Raw genomic sequence first — 10356 nt, forward strand, 5'->3', positions numbered from 1 at the left:
GCAAAATGAGGATAATAAAATAATTTTTTTTTTTTTTTTTTTTTTTTTTTTTTTTTTGCGGTATGCGGGCCTCTCACTGTTGTGGCCTCTCCCGTTGTGGAGCACAGGCTCCGGACGTGCAGACTCAGTGGCCATGGCTCACAGGCCCAGCCGCTCGGCGGCATGTGGGATCTTCCCGGACTGGGGCACGAACCCGTGTCCCCTGCATTGGCAGGCAGACTCTCAACCACTGCGCCACCAGGGAAACCCCTAACTAGTATCTTTATGGTACTTTATAGTTTCTATAACACTTAAATCCACATTGACTCAGTTTGCCGTTTATAACTTTACGGTCTTGGTCTCGGTCTCAGTTTCTTCATCTGTAAAATGGGGATAACATTAGTACCTTCCTGAGAGGGTTGTTGTGAAGATTAAATGAGTTTACACATACGTAAAGTGGCACCTGGTAGGTGTCCGCTCTTAGCCTCAGCAGCATCAGCACCATGGTTATTGCCTCATTTGGGCCTCAGAACAACCCTTAAGGTAAGGATTTATTTTCCCCTTCTTAGAGATAGTTAAGCACTTGCTCCTAAACTGGCAGAGGAAGGATTCACCTGCAGCCTCTCCAATTTCAAATGTTTGTTCCACACCAACACAGAGACCGTTGTCAAAGGCTCATCAGTGCTGACACTCCACGGCTCTGTCAGTGTTCCAAAGACAAGACCCGTGTAACCGGGGCTCTGCCGATCATCAGACATGCTGGGCAGGTTTTTCCCTCCTGTTTCTTCTGTGAGGCTTTCCTTGGAGGCTAAGCACCTAGGGAAACTGAAAAACCCACCTGTTAAGTTGCCCTCTCCCCACAGAAGGGCAGCAGGAGTAGGCACTCCACAGAGAGAAAGCCTTCCCTTCTATGCTGCCCCTTTTGCCAGGAGGCTGATGTCCACTCCAGCCCCTGGACAGGACCCCGGTGACCACACCCTCCTCTACCTCCCGCCTCCTCACCTGGACACTTACCATTTCCAGCTTCTCATCACCACCTGCTTCCTTTCAGGCAAGGAAGTACCAAAGGTGGACAATTAAGTCATTTAAAACCATCTTCACGGTAGATTTTTACTGAACAAAAAGGCAGTATTTATGTCACTTAGACATTTCTGAGAAGACCTAGCTGTTCTTTTAGAATATCACTCCAGCGCCAATGAAAAATATAATCCAGCCTTAGTAATAAATTTTTAAAACATACACACAGAAGTTATCAGCCTGCAAAACAATGTTTCCCAGGCCTTCCCACACGTCTCAGTATTTTAACAACGTCCCATCTGTTGATGTCAGTCTGAAGAAGCAGGCCTGTACTCTCCAATTTTATTAAAATGCTTTCTGGCTAGTAACCTGATTTCTACTAGGCTGGCCTACTTATTTCCAGGCCCTGGGCCTGTGGGCCTGTGCCAGTTTGCATGGCTGACAGAAATGGGAACAGTTAATCAAAAATCTGTTTAGCTTGTGCTTAATAAGAAATGTTTCCTCTTGCTCTTGTTACTAATTGCTGAAGATGTCTGTGTTTGGATTAAAACTTTGTCCCCTGCCATCTGGATGCCATTGATATGTCTCAGCTCTGTCGTGAGCCAGGTGAGATCAGTGGTTTCCATGTCAACAGATGACAGCGTCATATGTTGAAATGTGTGATTGCAGTGCAGTGAAAGAGCCAGGCTTGGGAAAGAGGCAGCTCTGGTTTCACACCAAAATATCTTCACTGATTTTCAGACACTGCTTGGAAATGATTTCAGTTTTATGCCAATTACATTTACATGTAAAATTGCAGTGTAAATGTTTTTTGCCATTTGGGAAAGGAAACAATGGACTTGTTAATACCTAGAGTTCTATTCGGTGGGAAAGACATTTCCTCAAAGAGGCCTTGTAAAATCTCCAGCTGAAGTGAAAGAAGTCAGACAGAGAAAGACAAATACTGTATATCACTTATATGTGGAATCTAAAAAATACAACAAGCTAGTGAATATAACCAAAAAGAAGTAGACTCACAGGTAAAGAGAACAAATTAGTGGTTACCAGTGGGGAGCAGGGAGGGACAACATAGGGGTTGGGGGAGTGGGAGAAACAAACCACTGGGTGTAAGATAGGCTCAAGGATGTATAGGACAACACGGGGAATATAGCCAATATTTTGTAATAACTGTAAATGGAAAGTAAACTTTAAAAATGGTATACAGATTTTAAATAATTTTTAAATAAAACAATAAAATCTCTAGCTGATAGGAAATCTGTTTACTCTGTGAATCCAAGAAATGTACCACGTACACTAAATAGAAATCCCACGTTGCGCATGGAACTCTGCATCCAAGGGCAGCAATGGTACATACTTATCTATTCAAAGTGTGCCCCAGGCCTCCAGGTCTTGCTAATGTAGCCTATCTAAATATAGCATCAGTAACAACAGCGGATAGGCAGTCCTGAAATAATTAAGAAAGAGACAGGAACCACCCCTCAACTTCGGGCTCCAGTCTACTGTGTCCAATACAGGATTAATAAGAGATGAATTTTAATAATCCTTTCTAAGAGTTCATGATTTCATTACGGAAAAAGATCGTTGCAGAATCATTTCCTTATAAGGTAGACTATATCGACAGACATAACAAAACATGTTATGTGAACCTAGGGAAATTTACCTGATAGCAGTCTGTTTTATTTACTTTTCCTTAGATCAAGAATGCTGCAGCCAATGTCCTTCGGGAAACGTGGCTAATCTATAAACACACAAAGCTGCTAAAGAAGATTGACCACGCCAAAGTCAGGAAACACCAGAGGAAGTTCCTCCAAGCAATCCACCAGTGAGTAGGCCGGGGCAGCTCAGCCACCAGAGGACCAGATTAGAAGTAGTGGGTTCCCCAGAGCTCCATCAGTATCTTCTCATATACTTAGAGGAGCAGGAGAAATCCATTCTTTTCCACTCAACAACCACTGGGGGCGGTGAACTGGACGCAGATCAGTCTGTTTATTCACTTATTGCACCTGCCACTGCCAGACATTGGACAGACTGCTATGGAAGGTAAAAATTAGGTAGGAGCCTCAGGGGGCTCTCATAGTCTACACACACACACACAAACACACACACACACACACACACACACACACCCCACGTTACAACGGGAAGCAGAACAAATTGTGGTCAGTGCTTTCTGTAAGCTAAGTATTTAAAAAGTATAGTGGATTTTTAAAAGTAGAGGGTGAAAACATTTATTCTGACCTGGAGGCTTGGGGAAACGCCGAAAGGCTGAGAGTAGGGCACTTAAGGTGGAAGGCACAGCCTAGATAAAGGAATAGAAGCCGAGAAATGATCTGAGAGTGGTGAGGAAACTGTAATGACTGAAGGTAGGCACACGTGGAGGCAAGAGTTTGCTTTCTTGGGGACCTGCCAAGCCCTTGATTCTGGTCAGTTGTCACCCATGTTCGAGGTCCTGGGCTGGGTTCCAAAACCAGATGAATTGATGTGGGTGTGGAATCTGCCCGTGGGGCTGAGCCCAGCGCTTGAAGAGCATGGCTGTTACGACTCTTTCCCGCAGACTGAGGAGCGTCAAGATGGAGCAGAGGAAGCTGAGTGACCAAGCCAACACCCTGGTGGACCTTTCCAAGGTGAGTGGCAAAATCCGAAGACCCCGTAAAGGGTTCTCAGATGCTGGCATTTCAATTTCTCAGGTGTGGCTGTGAAGGCCTGGCCTTGGCCAAACTGGACAGTGCAGGACCAGGAAAGCAAAGACTGCTTCCTCCTTTGTTAAAAAATCATCTGGGTTCGAGGTCTTGACACTTGTAATCTACTAGTGCGTGTTGTTGACTTTTAAAACCTGGCATGTGTTTCTTAAATTCAGTCACTCAGGTCAGCCTTTGCTGGGATTTCATTAGCTGGCCTACTACATCTCTTCGGGGTGTTGCTCGATTAGCTGTTCACTGAGCTTGCACCGGGCGAAGCACACTGACGAGACCAAACAGTGATAATGGCGATGCTACTGCCTGGGTCACGCCTAGGAGGATCCTTCCGGTTTGCCGTTATAATTGCAAACTCATTTTCTTGCATCCTGCAGTCCTTACAACTCAGCTTTTCTGGCCCCAAATTGGTGGTGGTGAGGGGTGCATTTCTTTATTTCTCATGAAGATGCCAAAAACAAGAGCCCTCCTTTGAGAGCCCTACTGTCATTCTGCGTTTCTGGCCCTGAGCTGCTGTAAATACTGTAAAGGAACTCTCTCCTTTTGCCAATCTCTGGAGCGAAGGAATCGGAGGCTGCACCGCTGGCAGAGCTGAGTGTAGGTGCCAGTGAAGGAAGGGCCTCCCCTCCTCAGCCCCTCCTCCTCGTTGCCTCTTTTTTTTTTTTTTAATTTTTTTTTTATTTTTGGCTGCATTGGGTCTTCGTTGCTGAGTGCAGGCTTTCTCTAGTTGAGGCGAGCGGGGGCTACTCTTCATTGCGGTGCGTGGGCTTCTCGTTGCAGTGGCTTCTCTTGTTGCGGAGCACGGGCTCTAGGTGCGTGGGCTCAGTAGTTGTGGCACACGGGCTTAGTTCCGTGGCATGTGGGATCTTCCTGGATCAGGGCTCGAACCCATGTCCCCTGCACTGGCAGGCAGATTCTTAACCAGTGTGCCACCAGGGAAGCCCCCTCATTGCCTCTTGATAGAAATTGTACATCAAATGTATAGCCCAGGGCCAGGCTGGCCGAACATTCCAGCAGATGTCGATTATCATCATGGAACACATTCCCTGGGTAAGCAAGAGAAACTCCCTCAGGCCAATTAATCCCCCTTTGAAAAGATGGTGCAATCAGAGACATTGCCAGTTCTTGGGCCACGTTCAGGCGCCTTGTTCAATGAAGGGATCAGGCCAAAAAAGGACCTCCTAAGCTTGGGAGGACTTCAATCAGGGAATGTGCGGCTGGCACAGGCGGGGAGAAGCCCACAGGCTGTGTGCTTTGGAGGGGGCGCTGTGGTGGAGTGCAGGGCTCCTGAGAGCCAGGAGGAGGCAAGGATGTGAATGGAATGCCCAAGTGCAGAAGGGAGCCCCCCATGGTCTTGGGTGCACTGCTTAAAACTCTTGGGTTCCAGTATCAGAAACCCATTGGAAGTAGGTTTTAAAATGTAGGTGTTTATTATAAGGATACAAGGAAGTCTCATTCGAGGCAGAACCTCAAGGCAGGCATGTGGTCAGACTTCAGGAAGGAACTACCTAGAAGTGCCCCTCACCCTGGAAGGTATTCGCTCACCCTCTCTTCTCTCTCCTGTTCAAGTGCCTGCTTCAATTCTCTCTCTCTCCCTCCCCTGCATCTCCTGACAACTTTCTATGCCCCCTGTCTCCATGGCAGACCATGGCAGGCCCCTATCCAGGGAGTACGTGTTCTAGTTCTAGCCACAGGCAAAGACCGATTGGCTGTCTTCCTATTGGTCTTAATTCTAAATTCTCAGAAGGGATGAGATGACTGGCTAGTTTGGGTCACGTGTCCACCCTTGGGCCAATCAGCTGAGGCCAGCAGGGGGGTCGGGTAGGGCAAACATGGCTGGGGACGCACACTGGGAGGTGCAGGAATGGCCCAACAAGCCCCAAGGTATTTCTTTTACAGGTAGCCATGTTTCTGCCTCCCCTCTCACCTGGCGGGACAGGCTGTGGCTGGTGTTCTCCTGGGAATAGCGGGCACACTGGACTTTCAAGCCTGCGTTTCTTCAGTGCCAGCCACTGCCTCTCACAGAGACAGGGCCCCGTGCAGAGCAGACTGGGTGAAGCAAAAAACTCAGTGAACTGGAAAGAGGCTCATGTGAATTGGGTGGGGGAACGAAACCATCAATAACCTGGGAGCAAGTTACCTGGAAAGAAAAGGTGTGGAGGAGAGGGTGAAGGGAAAGCGTCTGCAGGGCTACTGGGAGTGGTGTGGGACCTGCAGGGAGGGTGAACTCTGACATCCATCCAGTGTTTCATCTTTCCTCCCAGGAGACTCAGCCAAGGTCCTGGCAGCAGCCTAGCGTCTTTCACACTGGTCCACGTTCCCCCTGGTATCCTGTCACCAAAAGCAACAGAACACGGGAGACAATAATAACACTGTGTTCTCTCCCTTTTCTTTCTGTGCTTCGTCCTCCCAGCTCACCACCTTCCACCCCTGTCCTTTGGTCCTTTCTAGATTAAGAAAAGGGCGTGTGGCCTCCATATAACACTTGCTGTATTGAAGAGCTCACCCGTAGGGCGGCAGAGATGGGGTGGGGGAACGCTGGGATGCTTTATATGCTAGCTTCAGTGTCATCCATTGAAGTGTAAAAATCATTCCTCACATCTGAGGCTCAACTGATCAAATAAGATGGTATCTGTGAAAATGTTTTGTGAACTATAACGGTTTTGCATGTGGTAGTTCTGATTAGGAATATAGATGAGGAAACCAAGGTCCAAAGAGACCATCCCAAGGTCGGGCTGTTGGAGAGCTGCAGCGCTGGGGCTGAGACCCAGGGGCCCGGATTCAGTCCAGAGCTCGTTAGGGTGCCCCTGCGGTCAAATAGATTTGCGGTGTTGTACATTCTGGGAAGAACATGCACCCTGAAGAGGTTCTGTGAATGTTAATTAATGAAGGAAGCACTCTTGCTTCTAAAGTCACGCTCTCCTCTGAGGCGGCCACAGAAGAGTCCTGCCCTTTGCAAAGCAGAGCTGCCTCACTCCACCTCTGTGACGGCTCCCTCTGGGGCTGCAGCCAATTTCCTGATGGGAAGGTATCACTACATTTTCAATCCCCCTTCTCCCATCTCCTTTCTGGCTTCTCATTTTTTGCCACCTTCCTTTACTTTTTTTTTTTCATTCACCTCATTCCCTACTACCTTGGCCCCCGCGGCCACCAATGGTTTCTGCATCTTCCTGGAGTAACTTGAAATTTCAGGTAAAATAGGACAGGGTGTCACTGGCAGATGGCCAGAAGCCCCTAGAGCCACAGTGCCTGCAGGTGGGGTTTGGGAGGGTGCAAAGCAACCGCCAACCTGGCCCACAGGAACACCCGATAGCATGAAGTCTCCCAAGAGCCTTGCTCCCAAGTCTGATGTCCTTTGTTAGTTTGCAGGGAGACATGTGACTGTCACCTAGATAAGGGCTCTACGGACCAACCCGGGAAGCCAAATTATAACCAGAAAGTTGCCTGGTAAGAGGATAGTCAGAACCATGGTGGTACGGTTGGAACAAAAGTGGTTTCATTTCAATTAAATGAATTGAATTTGAGGGATAGGTAGATGTAGGGTGGGCAGGACTTTGTACTGGTGAGATATGGGGCCTGAGGGAGAGGATGACGCCCGGGTTTCAGGTGGGGACAGCCTGAATGAATGGCCTCTCATGGAGCCAGGGAACAAAGAGCAGATGTAGGACCGAAAATGGCGCACTTGGCACAAGCTGCCTTTGTTTAGTGCTGCTCTGACCTGGTTTTATAACTTAACTCTCAGAAGACAAGTTTATTTTATTACATTAAAGTTTTATTTTATTGGCAGTTCCCTGGAGGTACCCCATTTTTGCTCCCCTGGTCTCTCGACCTTGTTCAATGTTCATTCACAAAAGCTTACGGAACACCTGCTCTCCAGAGGCAGGCCCTGGGCTGGGCCCCCTCGGGAGTCTTCTCTCCTTTCCTTCAGCCACTCAGGTCTCAGTGGGAAATGCTGAGAAACTCTCTAGGTATATGGAAATAATTTGTGGCGCAAAAGGTCTTTTCCCATCAGTTAAACTCCTACATTGGCCAAAGGATGGAAGGGACGGTGATTTTCCCCTGTGCCAGCAATTTATTCATTCATTAGTTCTACCAACATCTTTTAGTGCCGACCACGTGTGACAGACCCCCTTGCTAGGCATGTTTATGTACACTTGTCCATCAAAAAATGTTAGTTGGGCATCCCCTAGGTGCCAGATGCTGTTTTAAGCCCTTGGGACACATCCGTGAACACAACAGGCGAAGGTCCCCACCCTGGAGCTTTCCTTCTAGTGGGAGAAAACAGACAATAATAAGCAGAAGAAACAGCAAATTAGCTAGTTTATTAGAAGGTGGCATGAAGAAAAGAGAAGAGTTGAGCAGGGTTAGCGGGATCAGGGGTAGGGGTGGGACCAAGGTGCCATATTAACAAGGGCACGGGGGGAGATGATTTTTAAGGGGAGGCTGAGAGGAGGCGAGGCTGTCGGCCATGGGATGTGTGGGGAGTGAGCAGTGGTGACAGGGTGGGTCCCTGGGACACTGGGAGATGGCACCGAGAGCAGGAGGTTTACTGGGGACACCATCAGGACAGCACCTGTTGGGGAGCGAGGGAAGCAGGATGGGGCAGAGGGAGAGTCTGAACTGTGATACGATTGACAAAGGCCTCGACCAACCCACGGGAGTTCCGGAGGTGGACTGGCCCTTCAAGGGTGTCCCAAATTGAGGCAATGTCCCTCCTCATTGACCAGGTAGGAGAGGGGCTGTAACCTCAGCGAGGCAGCTCCCTTTCACTACAGCCCAGTCCTGAGTGAGTTACGTTGTACATTCTGCCTGCTGTGTTGAACGTTGGGGCGGCGGGGGGGAGCAACAGCTCTATAACTATGTGTTGTTATTATTAACTCCTATTTCATAAGGCAACCAAGCAGAGAGGTTAAGGGGCATGAGGGAAGGCACATTATTAGTGAGTGGCAGACGTGTACTTGAACCCTGGCCTACCAATGCTAAGTCTATTGCGTTGTCCGCTCCCCACCACAGAGCCGTCTCTTTCATCAGTAGGTGCCATTGCCCTATGAGCTGAGAGCTTGGACGACGTAAGAACATGAGGACACTTCAGGGACTTGTTCTATTTAAGAAGAAAGTGCTACCTTTCCAGTCTGTATATTTTCGAATCTATTTTTATAAGTAATATACATTATTTTTGTAATCAAACAACAACACACACACACACACGTAAAACCCACTGTGCCATTTGAGCCTCCAAGTCTTCAAGAAAGTAAACTGTTTCTCTGTCCTTGGGCAGATCCGACACGGCCGGTGTGGAAGTTGATCCCTGGAGGAGTTGTATTTCAAGTGTAATCTGGAGGAGTATTTCATTTTTCCCATCGCAGATTCCTCTGCAATGACCTGTCGTCTCCCTGTCTCTCCAAACAGATGCAGAACGTCATGTATGACTTAATCACAGAACTCAATGATCGGAGCGAAGATCTGGAGAAACAAATCGGCAGTCTGGAGTCGAAGCTGGAGCACCTCACCGCCAGCGTCAATTCCCTGCCCCTGCTCATCGCGGACACCCTGCGCCAGCAGCAGCGGCAGTTCCTGTCTGCCCTCACGGAGGCCCGGGGCGTCAACGTGGCAGTGGGCACCACCCACACCCCACTCTCCGACAGCCCAATCGGGGTCAGCTCCACCTCCTTCCCAACCCCGTACACGAGTTCAAGCAGTTGCTAAATAAAACTCCCCACTTCAGAAGCATTACCCATAGGTCTTAAGATGCAAATCAACTCTCTCCTGGTCGCTTTGCCATCAAGGAACATGCAGACCAGGGAACGTAAAGAAGAGAGACCGAGCTAATTAACTAACTCATGTTCATTCAGCGTGCTTGGTTTGATATGCCTTGAAACCAGAAATCTGATCTCTGTTTAGGTGCCTCTACTCGGGAGCAGCAAGAGGAGATGACAGGAAGCGACGCCTCTGGTAGGGCCCTTGCGGCACAGTTGGTGGAGAACAGACACCCACGTTCAATCTCAGGTCTTCACGTGGTGGGGGGTGGGAGCTCAGATGCACTGAAGTAGCCCGCAGTGAAGCCAGCCCGGAGGAGGGTCCCGCGGGGGGAGGGCATGGTGTCAGGCTTGGGGGATGGGTTCTTCACCCCGGGGTCCTCCAGCCCACCTGTCTGCGTTCCTTCTGTCTAAGGAAGCCCCTGGATGACAAAGTAAGGGAGAGCCACCCACAGCTTTTGCCAAGACAGACATGCTTTCCTGCCATCCCTCGCACAGTCATAAAACAAAATTTAGACTGAAAGAAAAATAGACAAATAAAAAGCCAGACTTTCCATCCAATATTAATACCCATATAAACCTGTGTATTTGCAAGCGTGTGCGTGTACACACACACATACACATCCCACAGTCAACCCAGGTCTTTTCTGGTTTGCACCTGGCCCAAATAAAGAGGGACCTGGTACCTTACCCTGCACGCAGTAGGCACTCTCTAAATGCACGTTGAGTTGGTCTGAATCGGGATGTGGGCGCTGTCAGTTCAGGTGGTTTGCCAGTGTCGGCCACGTCCTGAGCTTCACTGAAGAGGCAGGTTGCTTCAAACACAAAACAGGGTGCTTTGCCCTGGGTATGCACCATGCTTGCTCTGAGATGAATGACAAGCCAGAATTGGCATTCTGGAGAGATAAGCA

The 10356-nt window shown here is 48.8% G+C and overlaps 1 protein-coding gene across 3 annotated transcripts in view; it reads left to right on the forward strand.

The window, feature by feature from the left end:
* Nucleotides 1-9763, forward strand: part of KCNN3 (potassium calcium-activated channel subfamily N member 3) — a 161954-nt gene extending 152191 nt beyond the window's left edge. The window contains exons 6-9 of one of the 3 annotated variants that reach the window (XM_024748207.1): nt 2691-2818; nt 3551-3620; nt 9099-9344; nt 9591-9763. In XM_024748207.1, coding sequence (XP_024603975.1) covers nt 2691-2818; nt 3551-3620; nt 9099-9344; nt 9591-9623 — 477 coding nt within the window. In that variant the 3' untranslated portion in view covers nt 9624-9763. Of the gene's footprint in view, nt 1-2690; nt 2819-3550; nt 3621-9098; nt 9557-9590 lie in introns of those variants that run through there. The other 2 variants (XM_024748206.1, XM_024748208.1) reach the window with 2 other exon arrangements.
* The last annotated feature ends 593 nt before the right edge of the window (nt 9764-10356 follow it).

The sequence above is a fragment of the Neophocaena asiaeorientalis genome, unplaced genomic scaffold, assembly GCF_003031525.2.
Source record: "Neophocaena asiaeorientalis asiaeorientalis breed wild unplaced genomic scaffold, Neophocaena_asiaeorientalis_V1.1 scaffold76, whole genome shotgun sequence".
Taxonomy (NCBI): domain Eukaryota; kingdom Metazoa; phylum Chordata; class Mammalia; order Artiodactyla; family Phocoenidae; genus Neophocaena; species Neophocaena asiaeorientalis.